Here is a 14,520-nt window from a genome sequence, read left to right as displayed (position 1 = left end):
AGAGCATGCGCTATTTCGGGGCTCCTGGCGCGCTGGTATGTTAATTCACGCCACATGAGGGCGAAGCATTTCTACAGAAGCGGTTGCTCGACACGTTCACTTTTCAATGACGTGACGTGAGGAGCAGTGAGCTGCACCCTGCGGGAGAACTCTCGGCTTTGACTCTCTCTCTCTCTCTCTCTCGTTTGTGAAAGAAAGAAAGAAAAAAACAACAACCAAGCGACGTTTAACAATCGCGTAAAGTTCGCTAAAACGCGGGTGTCACACACCGGAGCAGGAATGGGAGACAACGAGTTCTCAGCAGAGCCCATGGACGAGTCTCTGGTCGACAACAGCGCGGACAAAATTGACATGTCGTTAGGTCAGTGTGGAGTTTTGTTTTCGTTCCGCAGAAAGAGCGGCAATAATCATCTGGCGCGCTGTACAGCACAGCACGCGCTAGCGTTCTTGTGTTGTTCAGGGTTGTTTGTGTTGTTCGCTTGAATGTTTTTTTGTTTGTTTTAAGGATTTGAAGTCATTAAGGTTATTTTGTAGCTGATAAGGAAGACATTCTGACTGGAGAAACAAAATAAAACTACCAAACAAAGAAAACGTTTATAAGAAACCGTGTTTGTTTCTGTTAGCCTGTAGTTTAACACCTCAGGGTTAAGCACGAGCCCTTATTAAAGCTGAGGGAGAAAAGAAAAACAACTTTAACAACAACTGTGTGTTTAAACATACACTTTTCAGAACATATCCTGAAACACGCCATTGCGTACTTCCGGTCTGTTCAGCGCGTAGCCTCTACAGACTGCAGCCCACACCTGTCTCAGGTCATTTGAGTCAACAACTAACAGCTTTTGGTGACTCAGCTGTTTAGACCATTTGCTCTGAGCTATCATGCCATGTCCCCTTCACACTGACTGTTTCGATTTACTGTTAAACAGAAACTCAGAAACTGTTTCCTGTCTGCCTGGTGGAAAACATATAGCAGTTTAAACCACTCCAGTTTTTTTATTTATTCACTTTTGGCAACTAATAGCTGTTTAGGTGAGGTCATGAGTGGCTCAGTGCTGGGTTTCTTGCTCGCATTGTACTGTAGAAGACCTGAGTTCGATTCCCACCCAATGTCTATCGGATGCAGTGCCGGTCTCAAGCCTGGATAAAATGGGAGGGTTATGTCAGGAAACCATCCAGCGTAAAACCTGTGCCAAGTTGTTGTGCAGATGGGATGGTCGCTGTGGCAACCCCTCGACTGGAAAAGCTGAAAGACTAATAGCTGATCGGACTAAGCTGACTTTTTCACAAAGCTTCTGCCAGAATTTGCATGTGTTATAAACTGTATCGTTTCATGTGTGTTATAAGGTTATACACAGTATCTACACTTAATTCACTCCCTCCCAGAGGATTTATCTCGCCCGCAACATAGCCCACACCTGTCACAGTCAACAACTATCCGTGACTCAGGTCACGACTCCTGAAACAACATTCTGGACAAAGTTCAGCACAGAAAAGTAGAGTATCTACACAGAAGACATGGTGTTAAAACATTTCAGTGTTAAAAGTTTTTTTTTTTTTATTGTTAGGAGTTTGTAAAAGCATTTGGTGCTTTAAAAAGATTTTTTATTACATTTAACTAACTTTAATCTTCCTGAGGATCTTTATCCTGGGCTAAACACTTCACATAAAAAAACAAGAACTCGTCTTCAAAAAAAAAAACTTGTCAGTAAAGTTTATTTTCCTGCCTGTCCAGATAACATTGCCGTCAGTCTAGGTATTAGAACTCTACTGTGTGAAAGTTTAAAATGTGGTGGTGTAAATTGTTGTGTATGTTAATAATAATTTATAACTTCCTGAGGAAGTTCTGCAATTTGAAACATAAATCTGCTGACATTTTTTGAGACAATGTTATTCATACACTTCATGTATACTTAAGATAAGGCAGCACAGTGGTGTAGTGGTTAGCTCTGTCACCTTGCTCCTCCAGGGTTTGGGTTCAATTCCTGCCTTGTGCTCTGTACGTGCTCTGTATGTGTGTTGGAGTTTGCATGTTCTCCTCCTCTGGGTACTCTGGTTTCCTCTCACAGTCCAAAGGCCTGCACATTAGGCTGATTGGTGTTCCCAAATTGCCTGTAGTGTGCCCCCAAAGTTGTAAAATCAGAAGAAATACAGTGGAAATTAGCATTCGTCTTCATGGTCCCTGGTTGGACTACAATAGTACAGTAGGCCCGAGATGAATGGATACTTAAGATATTATGAACTCAAATTGCTATTGTTAAAAAACTACAATGTTTTGGAAGGTGTCTTGATATTTGTATGCGCTAATGTTGAATGTTTATCCTCACCTGACTTTTATAATAATGTTTTATTATTCTAAATCTTTCTCACATTAAGGAAATATCTTACACCACTTTTAATTTCAGGCTGTAATGTGGTATTTAATGCAAAATGAGCCAATGACTGACTGTTTTTTCTTCTTTTTTTCCCTCCAGATGAGATCATCAAGCTGAATAAAAAGGAGGAGAAAGCGAACAGAGCTGCAAACAGGGCAAGAAGCAGGCGTGTTATGAACAGGAATAATGTCCTGAAGAAGCTTAACCAGACTCCACAGGCACGAAGAGGTCTCAGACGCGGTTCGCTGCAGTATCAGGGTACTGAAACATTACTTTGGCTGTGCATCCTTTGCATCTCTGGTGCATTGCTGTTTAAAAATAACTTTTTTTTTAACCCCAAACCATTTATAATTGTATTGCTTTAAGATGTAAATGTGTGACATACATTGGCAGATCACTTTGATGAAAAAGGAGTACTAATTATTCCCTCTATTACAGGGCCGAGTAGGTCACGTGGGCTGAACAGGAGCAGAGGTTTGGGGAGACAGAGTGGCCTGAGTCCCCTTAACAGACCTGATGCTATGGTTTGTAGAATGCATTACATCATGACCTCGAAAAACAAGCAAAAAAGATTTTGTGTAATATTTGAAAAGCATATCCAGTATTAAAGAAATGAGTAGGTGGTATGAATATAATGAACCGAGTAAAGAAAAGGTGTACCAAGTATTATAATAACATCACATTAAAATTAGAAACAGCATGAAAAGTTGATTTTTTTTCTTTTTGTTCCACAGACAGGAGAGGAGCAAGATCAAAGCATAGACTCGGGTAGAGGTAGAGGCTCGTTCCGTGGGCGAGGAAGAGGGAGAGGAAGAGGACGAGGAGGAATGAGCAGGTATATAAGACACATATAACACATATAACTCATTTGCAACCATTTCAAATTTATTTCATATTTATTTATTGTATCATATTTATAAAATCATTTCATATTTATTTATTGTGTTGTTCATGTTATGTTATAGAGGAGCTTTGGCAGCCAGAGGACAGCGAGGTCCCCAGAGAGGTGGAAGACCGTTTGTCTTAGACAGAGGAGTAAGTTGGTCCATGTTGAGTTATTAATCCTAGATTTTTTTTCACACTAATCAAAGCAATTCGATTTGATGGATTGACATACTGTTTTTTTTTTGTTTTTTTTAGTTTGCAGCTATGAGAGGCACTGGAAAATTGGAACAATATCAAAAAATAAGAAGGTATGTACTGTATATTTAGACAAAAGTAAACGTGAAGGACACCAGTGCATAATTTTTCCATTCATCTTAATATTTTTTGCCATCTCTTTTCGCTCTGTCACTCTTGCTCTTGCTCTGTGTAAAGTCAGAGGACTACATCTCCCGGGACAACATTAACAGTGTCGCTGCCCAACGCCAAGCCTCCACCTGTGACTCCGTGAGTTCCTCCATCAATTCAAATTTTACATTAAAAAAAAAAAAAAAAGAACGTTTGGTTTTGCCACCCTGCAAATTTTGTTCTTCTGACCAAGATAAAGACTAGATTTTTTGTACTATGTACTGTTGATGCAGTCAGTGATTGAGTCCTGTTAGCACTTTCTTTCTGCTTTTAAGAGAGCTTTCTTCTAGCCATTCACTAGGTGGGTGTGTGGTTGGTGATGTGATGCTGGGCAGATGACAAATGTTCTTAAGCCGTCTATAGCGTTGGGTACAGTATGTACAGCAACCAGTGTGATTTACATCAATGGCAGTTTAACTAAATTGGAAGGTACAACAGAAGCCAGTGGCTCTTCCAAAAGTTCTCTGGCAACAATGGCAGGATTGGTTGTACCACAGGAGGTTGCCCAGGTAGACATGGAGAAATTGTTTGTTCCAAAAACCGAAAAGTAATGTTTAGTATCTTGAATATTTAATATCATGGTCATCATGTCAATCATGTGTTCAGATGACACTCCAACTTGTGGACAAAAAGGGCAAAATATCAGATATTAAGAAATTGTAAGTCATCTCAGTCCTTTTATCATGGTTACTAAAGCAACCAGACATATACAAGCGGTGTTCAAGTCAAACCAGGACTTTTGGCTTTACAGAATAACAGAACTCAGTTATGAGAGTAAAACTTCCCTTTCTTTCTCTATATAATCCCCTGTTTTGCTAATGCACTTATCAGTAGTGCTTGGATATCATTAAATTTAAAAAAGTTTTTTTTTTTCAGTACTTCAGAGCCTGCTCCTCGTCTGAGACACTGTCCTGCCAGGAACTCCTTTATTGGTGTAAACATGTAAAAATGGCTTGGAGCGAGATCAGGACTGTACGGCGGATGTGGCAATAACTTCCAGCCAAGTTCCTGTAATATGCAAGTGGTATTGATGAATGATTGTGTATACAGTTCCCACAGACAGATGCGTTGGCGACATTTCATCCATCAGTTTTCAAGGATGTGGTTCTGAATCACTGCAGTGGGCTCCGAGCCACCTCGGCCGAAATCGTCATTCACGAACGTACAGCCTTCTTTAAAACATTTGCACTATTCAGATGTTTGACTGCGGCTAGGCGTCTCTCGGATGTCTCTCTCTTTTATGCCTTCATTCACCAGAAATTTTATTACAAGTCCCGGTTTTTGGTGAACGCACCTCAAATTTATGCAAAAAGCAAAAGTGTTGAAAGGGAAGCTGCAGCAATGGGTTAATATTTCCAACTGTGGTTCCTGCTGATAATATAATTGAATTCAATTCTCACATCATTGCCTTCTCTAAATTAAACTAACAAACAAAAATGGAACATTTTCAACATTTCCTCATACTTTTTGACACTTCTGATCAGTTTTGCACCACTGGGTAAAATTTCTTTTTATCTGTTTTCTGATCCTGGGTAAAGCTTCTCTTTCCTGCTAGAAATGATAAAATTAGAGTTAGCCTACTATTATCTTGTTTTTGGAAACTGGCTCCACTTTTGTTTTATCTTCTATTACAATTATTTAAGGAGAAATGTCAAGCAGCTAGTTAGGTTTCCCAGGAGTCTTGTAGATAATGCCACAATGGGTTAGATGGGGTTCCCAATAGCTACTTGCATCATGTAAATTTGTGAGCCTGGAACATGGGTTAAAAGACCCAGATACCTCCCAAATGTATTGTATACAGGATAGAGTTTTACAGGATTACTTGCATGAAATGTCCCCTCAGCCAATCATAACCTTCATTTCATAGGCCTGCACCTCTCTTTGTCTGTTGGCTTGCAGTCATCTTGGAGTACTGGGGTCAGAGTCCACACTCCTGTCGTTAGAGATCCTTCTGGTGTTATTATTCCTATTTGAACTTTTCTGTTCCTGTGTCAAAGAGGAGTAATGTTGTTCTGCTGAATCCAGCGGAATTACTTTATCTCAACTGTTTTCCTTCCTAAAAGATCATTTGTTTATTTTATTTTTTTGTTACAAAATGATTGTATATCAGTTGCATGGTTAAAATCATTCTAACTCTCGTTTGCTTCGAAGGGTGAGGCCTCAGCGGGGTGGTCCAGTGTTGAGGGGCAGGTCATCTGACGCAGAGAGCAGCAGACCAACACCCAAAGGCATCCCTCTGCACTTCAATTACAAAGCAACCACCAATCAGGTGTGTATACATGCACATTTCCAGTTTTACCATTACCATCTACCATCATACCAATTAAACCTCATAACCCTAGTCTACACAGCTGGTGCCAGATTTGCATTTAGCATTCACAAATGTGTCATGTTCATTAGCGGATAGAACACTTTGACTTGTGTACAAAGAAAAATGTAATAATTAGTTTGCTTTTTTCTGCTTTTTTTTTTTTTTAAGACTCAGCTATCTCTGAATGAGCGCTTCACTAGTTTGAGGACAAGAGGGCGAGGCCAAAGAATATACACAGAAAGGGGGAGGGGTCAAGGAAGAGGTAGAGGAAGAGGAGCAATGAGCAGAGGAAGAGGAGCAATGAGCAGAGGAAGAGGAGCAATAAGCAGAGGAAGAGGAGCAATGAGCAGAGGAAGAGGTGTGATGACAGAAGGACCGGCTGTGAGAGGAGGAGGAGGAAGAGGAGGAGCGAGAGGTGGAGGAAGAGGATCAGGCCGAACTGTTTTTCTCCAGTGAATCCAGCTGCAAGACCTGAATGCAGTGATATTTTATACACACTATAGATAAAAGGCAGATGCCTAAGTAGGGCGTGTGCATCTTGCCAACCATCGCCTGGAGGATTGCATTATTATAATTGGTATCATTTTTATCATGAGGTTGTGTACAGTGTTCAAAATTGAAACTAATGTATTTTAAAATTTGCCCTAATTTTCAAAGCTTGTATTTGGATGTTTTAAAAACTGGACATTACACAGCAAGCCTCAAAATTCAAAGTGCCTTAACACTTATTGTAAATACAGTTTTGTTTACATTGTTTATATTTGGGTGTTGCCAATTTTACAGAAGTATTAAATACAGCATAAAGTAAATACGACGAGTAGTCAAAAATTCTTTTCTTTTTGTCCTTGGCTATAGAATTTATTTTAATTAACTTTTAGAAAAGACAAATACATAATTTTCAACATAATCTCTTTGCTTTTTAATACACTTTGTCCATCTGTCAACAGGCTTTCGTATTCGGTCATTAAAAAATGTTTTAGGCTGAGCTGCAAGCCATGAATGCACCGCTGTCTTTTCATCTTCATTATTAGTCCTCGTAGGGCTGCTTTTAGTGGACCAAACAGGTTAAAGTCCAATAAAGCGAGTGTGAGCCATTTTTTGCTTATAAATAAACTGATGTAACACGTTCACACCTGCACAGCAGTGACTGGGGAGACAATAGCCTAGAATGGAAAGTGCTGATAAGACAGTGAGGCCAACAGAAATAGTAATCTAACCAGAATGCGGATCATTTTTGATTCACCCTCGTGTGATACCTGGTGTGGTTTAAGGTATTTTGAAAATAAATAAGTGTGTTTTGTGATATTTTACACTGAAGATATAATCTCTTTATTTAAGAAATCAAAATGCGTAGGATGCTTAAAAATATGACTGTAAATTGACATTAGCTCATGCAATGTTCAGGGCTTCAGACGAACATAAATACACTATACTTAAACATTTTTGGATCTAAAATTGAATCTTCTTAGTATAACCAGATGAACTCGTACTGATATAAACATGGTTTTTATCTTCGTAAGCTGTGCTTTGCTAGTGTTACCTGATGAGTTCAGCTGAATGACTATAACTCACCTGAGAACTTTCACTGGCCCACTCTCTTCACTGGTCTCTTTACCCATGGCATCTTAGGGTTTAATTTGGCCATTTAGTTTTCTCAACTGCTGTCAATGTTTCTTGACTAATGTTAGCCGAAATTGGATAGCTAGTCAGGTATCCTGGACAAGTTTCAAAATCTATCGACAATGAAAAGGGCGGTAAATTCTACCAAATTAAGTGTTAAATGAATCTCTTGTTGTCGTTTGTGATTCACCTCACCAAGTTCATTTACTGTGGACAGCACAATATGTACATTAGTAAGTTATACAACTTTAATTCCAGTATGAATAATAAAAGATCACTTAGCCCAAAATCAGAAAAAAAGGGATTTCCATTTCAATTTGCTACGGAGCATAACGAATGGACTGTGGAGCATTGGAAAAAGGTCATGTGTCCTGATGAGTCCAGATTTAACCTGTTCCAGAGTAACGAGCTCATCATGGTAAGATGAAGTGATGCGACCCATATCGCCTAGTGGTACAAATATAATGATAATTCAGTTTAATTCTTTATCTGTAGATGCATTATCAGTCAAAAAATTTTTAGAAGTCCATTGATTAATTTTTCTTTAATTTCCTCTAAATGACAGCCGACAGTGACGGCCTCTAGATGGCACCGTTTAGAGATAAAACACAGGTGATTTGCTAAAAGCAGTTTGTAAACGTGGGACAGCAGTTCAGACAGTATTTTTGGTGCTTTATTGGTTATCTATCTTAAAATTATATTGAAGTTCCCTTTATTTGTAACATTTGATTAAACACGCGCGCACACACACACATACACAGTATCTGATGCATTGATTAAAGAATAAGCTTTACACATTATGTCGATCTCAAACAGTCGTGTACGCTCCCATCTCCATTCTTATCAAGATGCGCTGCACTGCAAAGAGAAAGCTGTAAAGCTGTAAAGCTGTAAAGAGAGCCGACTAGCTACAAGTTAGCTACAGTAGTAGTTACGGCACAAAGATTTAAATCCAGCAAAACGTATCTGCCTTTTATTTTTTTATGCTTTTTATCTTTAGTAAAAGTCAAGGCTGTCTGTATACAGTAGCACATGTCTCCTGTCTCTGTTGAAGTCTTTTAAAATCAGAACAAATCAATTTAACCAATTAAAATGATTAGACTGCAATGATTTTTATTGATTTAATTATTTAATTTTATTAAAACATTAATATCATTAATTTTTTAATGATTTAAATTTTACCTTTATAAAAAGTTCTCAGAGTTGAATAGACTCTGGTTGTATTTACGATGTATAATCTCCTGTATTTGCTCGTTTTTCTCCTGCACTTTTTTCCCCATTGAATCCAGTTCACTTTTAATTATTTCACACACCTCTACCTTAGTCTCACAGACTGACATTTATACCACCATTGGTCCAACAATGTCACCTGTTTTGCTCCTAGAAAGGTGACGACAACATGTACAAAGACAAGCATTGTTTCTTTTTTTTTTTAAGGATTGCTAGCTATTTTTATTTCCTGAATATTGCCTATGGAAATATGAATATTTAATGATCCATGACTAAATAATTTGTAAGAAAATGCAATGCTTCAAGAGAAGGAGACAAAGAAACAACAACTTGCCTATTATCGCTCATGCACTCTAGCGTGTGTTGAACACAAATACTTTGTATGCTGCCAAAAGACTATACTAAACAATATTACTGGAAGTATATGCCCTTTTATCATAAATTATATCTAAATGGATTTGCTATGTCAGCTAAACAATGGTGATAATGTGTTGTTATTCAGTTCTGTTTTCTTTGTTGTTATTTATGGCTAAATGTCATAGATGAAGGTGTAAAAGCTTAAAAATTGATATACATAAAATAAATAATATGCAGTTAAGACAGTTTAAAACAAAAGTTATAATGTTGACTGTGGTACAGTTTATAAGGTGTAACAGTTAAAATAAGACTTCCCAAATTTTTTTCTTATGTTTTCTAAAATTATGAATGTTAAATTCATTGTGCTTTGTGCTCGACTGTGCTTACTGTCAAACAGGTCACTAGATGGTGCTTATCGCTGGGAGGAACCCCAAACCCCACCGAGGCCAGGTGCTGCCTCAGATGTGGCCAATAAGAATGCACATTTTTTCCCCATTTACAGTATGTCCGCGATTCGTCTCACAGAGCTTCAAAGAATATCCGGCAGATGGCACATGGAAGTGTAGTTAATTAAGAATTGCATTTCAATGAATGTTTCAGAAACCATGCTTTTTGTTTCTCTCAAATCAAGCGTGTTTGTGTCAGGAATCTGAGTGTACAGTAGAGGTGTGAACAGCTGACACATATGAGTGAGCAGGTGTCAAAAGGTCTTACATATTCATGAAAAGTCGTAAACGGCATCTCTGCTGAAAAAAGATAGGTACATCACTTTATCCTAAACAAAAAGTTATTATTGATAATTTCGGTGTTTTACTATAGACATACCCAAGACCAGGGGCACACAAACATGGGGGTGCACGAGTGATCTACGCACTCATCTATCGGAGTAGAAATGCAATATTAGGGTTTACATCTTTTTTTTTTAAATAAATTTGCGCAACGACTGGGCTATTTTAATGTAATGGATCTGCCCTGTTTAATGAGCAAAATCATACCAACAAGAAAAAAGAGGCAATAACCACCAAACAGGGGGGAGTGAAATTGTGACATTCTTTAATATCACTTGCTTACACAAGAAAATGGACGACTTTCTTCTGGGATGACAAAATGTAAAAAAAAAAAAAAAAAAAAGCAACTAAATATTTAACAAAATACTGTTTGCTCCACATGGACACAATTGGAGTAAGAAAAAGAAAATCGTCTAACATTGATCTAGCCTCTCAGATTCACAGAAGACAAACTGCTACACAATTCACCAGCAATATCACCGAGGAAACACAAGAGAAAGGCCTCCTAGACAAGACATATGCTGAATATAAAGTCTGTGGTCAGCATCATTTCAGCAGAAAAAAGGGAAGTAACACATTTACAAATACACAGACATAAAGTAAACCACGAAAAACCTGAAATGAAACCTAACACATTCAACTAAAGTTAGAGCCATGGACAGCCTTAGGTAATGTCAGCGGGAAATGGTGAGGATCCCGATAAGAACAGTTGGTACATTTCAACTTTGAAAATAATTCAACTTCCTGTTTGAACCATTTTGTTACCATGTCTGACTTGAGCAAACACAGCAGGTACATTTAATTATCTAAATGCTATTTTAATTTATATTTCACATTAAAACAAAAAAGGTTTGTTCAGTTTTAGACATCTTTTTTTTAATCCACAAAATTGAACTGGTTTTAACATTTTAGCCTTAAGCTAAACAACCAAGCCCATGCAGTGAAAAAATGACAAATAAAGTTAATATGCCAAACCAATACAACAATGTGTTTATTTTCACTAATCAGTTATAAATAGTCTGTAGAACGTATGTGTGGCCCAATACATGGCCCTCACACTCACATTGGCCAGAGCCCCACCGGGAAAACCACCGGTCCTCCAGATGGCCAGTCAGCCACAGCTTAAGACTTTTATATTCTCAGTTCTGTCTTCAAATCAATCTGCCAGGTTTGTTTATTCTCCAGAGAACGCATAATACACCTGTCCAGGAATAAAAAGAAAAGTCTGATTTAATACTATTAAAAAAGGTTTTTGAATATATATGTATGTGCAATAAGGACGTGTTATCGAAATAATGTTACAATAACGGTCATTAAAGATTTATTTGGCGAGAATCTTTTATGGGTTTTTTTTTGGGTTGCAACAATATTTCATTTACAAAAACACTTGCAAAGAGAAGAAAAGGGACTGGCAAAGTTGGCTTGACTTTGTCCATGCCATGTCAGTATTTACAATGACATTAACATATTTGCATTGAGTTGAATCATGTAGTGTTTTCAGTATTCTTATCAAAAGCAAAGATAATAATAATAATAATAATAATAATAATCGGCTTCAGTACGCTCAATACCTGAGATTGACACACGACTGCCCCTACAGGTAATGCACGTGATTGTTTTGCTTTTTGTATGTTTATGCGGTTGACGAATATATGTAAGGTGGTCGGCATGTGAAACATATCATTTGACAACATCACTGATTACTTTGATCTGTTTGTTTTTCTCATCATTTTGCTGGATAAAAAGAAATATTTTGAAGCACATTTTAATGAACAATGCTCAAATTACTTATGTATTCACACAGACTAGAGTCACAGTTCTTTAAAGATGCTGTAATCTTGATGATAAAGATTATGATGATGATGATGATGATGAAGAACAACTGAGCTACAGTGACCAAGCTGATGGTGAAAGTACCGAGGTGAATGATGATGAGGAAGATGCAGAGCCACCTGATATAAAAGACAGTCTAAGGCAATGGGTACGTTGAATGCATTTATTTTCATCCACCTTGCTGAGAGAAAAAGTGGTGGTACCAAGTGTTTATTTTATAGTTTGTCATCATAATAGTTACATATATTTTTTTAATTTATATTTATTTTATCAAATTTGCAAATAAATTTATGGAGATATAAATGTTTTTCTTATTATTGCACAAAATTTTCAACCTTGCCATTACCTATACTGAACCAACGTTGTGCCACCGGACAAAATGACATTGGACCAATCACTGATGCCAACATTGGCCCAACATATGCACTTGCCATTGGCCCTTCAGTGGTGTGTTATCTGGGTTGTATTTCTATCAAACTCTCTCTTTATCTCTTGCTCTCTGTCTCTCTTTGACTCTCTCTCTCTCTCTCTCTCTCTCTCTTTGACTTTCTCTCTCTCTCTCTCTCTCTCTCTCTCACACACACACACACACACACAGACAGACATAAAGAGAGAGAAAAACACAAAGAGAGAGAGACAACACAGATAAACAGACAGATAGATGATCAGAGAGAGAAAGAGAGAGAGAGAGAGAGAGAGAGAGAGAAAGAGAGAGAGAGAGATCCCATACACAGTCAGACACAAACACACATACAAAGAATCTTACACATAGAGTGTATATGTGTATATGTTTTTTTTTTTTCACCACTCTGCTTTATTTCATGATCATTCTTTGTAACAAAATTGTCAGGTTTGATATGTATAGAAACAAATGAGACATTAATTAGTAAAATACAATCCATTTTTCAGAATATTTAAGAAATAATAGCATAGTAATAGTAAAAAGAATTTTTGGCAGACAAAGACTTGATATTTATTAGACTATCTATAACACTAAAATTCATTACACTATACAGTGTTTTTTTTTAGCTTGATTAGGATTTATACACTAATTTTAAATAATTATTTGCAGATTTTTTTGTTACTCATGAGGGGTTTCATGAGTTTCCACATTTTCCTCTTTGGATAGCACTGGGAGAATCTGTGGAAAACAAAAAAAAGACAGAGGATGTGTTTTTTACTTTTTTAAAGAGGACTCAGTATAAACCTGTTCATAACTATAAAATCCAGCTTTGTTATTGTAAAATATTAAGATTTTAGAATAAAGTTTTAAAATCTTGCTCAAAAGGCATTTTTTTTTTATCAATTAAACTACTTGCTTTGTCTAAAAGTCAGGCAAAGGCATTGCTATATCTTTATGACTATATATAAAAAAAATCTATATAAAAAACAAAAAAGAAGAAACATGTACCTGAGATTTTATGTAATTTATAATTCTGGTAAATGACTTTTTGTTTTTTCGGCACAACAGTAATCCCTGATCCTTATTGAACAGACAGTCGACTATGATCGTATTCTCTCTGTTTAAACTTCTGCTGCTGTCTGGTACAACACACTCTGGATCAAATGTGCAATGGAGCACCACCAAAACTGCAGGTTTGACAGCTTGGGAAAACAAATGAGACATTTATTCAGAACAAATCTCATCACATTATACAGTATATATATATATATATATATATATATATATATATATATATATATAATCGAATATCGTTTATCAAAATCGTTTTTCTTTGAATACCTGATTCCTGATTAAACATCTTCAGTTGTGCTTCAATGTCAGTTCCAGCTCGTGACACAATAGGACAGAAAGCCAGAATGAAATCACACTCATCCACTGTAGACACCTGCTGTAGTTCCGGGATTTCATGTTCAAGCAGAACAATCAGGTGCTCATGGGTATTTAGTGTGCGTTCAGTCAGTAAAATAAAGTACTTCAGTGTTGCTTTTTCTGTGAATATAAAATAATACTCTGATTACTCTGATTAGTTATTACTCATTAAATATGTCATGTAGCCAAAAGTACACTATATGGCTAATGTAGGGTGACACCTGACCATCACCCTCATATCTGCCCATTCCAAAGCCATGGGCATTAGCACAGAGGTGGTTCCCTTATGGTTTCATAACGGCCTTCACTCTATATTATATCAAACGTTTGACTATGTGTATTCCTTAGATTATAACATTAAGATAAGGTATAATAGGGTAAATAATTAACCTGTTGCTGTCTGGTTCACATACTGTATACTAAGACTAAAAAAAAATAAGACTATGTATTAGACTAGTTTTTACTCACCAGTTTGCAGTGGATGTTTCCTTTTCACAGGCTCCGGCTCCTTTTGTTAAATTGAGTAAAACAGAATGAAAGTTTCAAGCTTTTTCAGATAATAAAATGACAATCTATCTAGACACTTCCTGTCTAATTAACAATAAACCTGCAATCAAACCATTTAAATTTGTACATGAAAGTACATTTTCGACCATTCATGTGCAATAAAATAATGCATTTTCGATTAAGTAAAGAACATTATTTATTAGGCAAGGAATATTGGCTCTTATTTTTTTTTAAGTCTATTTTATTCGTATTATAGATTTTATGGTTATATAAATCTTAATATCAACAAACAAATAAATAAATATACAAATAAACAAACAAACAAATAAATAAATACATTTCTAATTAAATGCATACAATGTTTTGCTGACAAAACAT

General features: G+C 36.7%; 1 protein-coding gene across 1 annotated transcript; it reads left to right on the top strand.

Annotated features, from left to right (window-relative positions):
- Positions 1-170: 170 nt before the first annotated feature.
- si:dkey-17o15.2 (UAP56-interacting factor) lies at positions 171-6,782 on the top strand. Its single transcript, XM_053485202.1, has 9 exons — positions 171-361; positions 2,472-2,630; positions 2,811-2,896; positions 3,107-3,207; positions 3,338-3,407; positions 3,513-3,565; positions 3,690-3,761; positions 5,814-5,931; positions 6,142-6,782. Exons 1-9 carry the CDS (start codon positions 280-282, stop codon positions 6,427-6,429), a joined length of 1,029 nt encoding a protein of 342 aa, XP_053341177.1. The 5' UTR covers positions 171-279; the 3' UTR covers positions 6,430-6,782.
- The last annotated feature ends 7,738 nt before the right edge of the window (positions 6,783-14,520 follow it).

The sequence above is a fragment of the Clarias gariepinus genome, chromosome 24, assembly GCF_024256425.1.
Source record: "Clarias gariepinus isolate MV-2021 ecotype Netherlands chromosome 24, CGAR_prim_01v2, whole genome shotgun sequence".
NCBI lineage: Eukaryota > Metazoa > Chordata > Actinopteri > Siluriformes > Clariidae > Clarias > Clarias gariepinus.
Note: the sequence above shows the minus strand (reverse complement) of the source record. Positions and strands in the feature narration are given on the sequence as shown.

Coding starts and splice junctions, on each gene's coding strand:
- si:dkey-17o15.2 (XM_053485202.1), top strand. CDS start 280: ATGGGAGACAACGAGTTCTCAGCAGAGCCCATGGACGAGTCTCTGGTC. Junction 3,208..3,337: donor GGACGAGGAGGAATGAGCAG/GTATATAAGACA, acceptor GTTATGTTATAG/AGGAGCTTTGGCAGCCAGAG. Junction 3,566..3,689: donor CAATATCAAAAAATAAGAAG/GTATGTACTGTA, acceptor CTCTGTGTAAAG/TCAGAGGACTACATCTCCCG.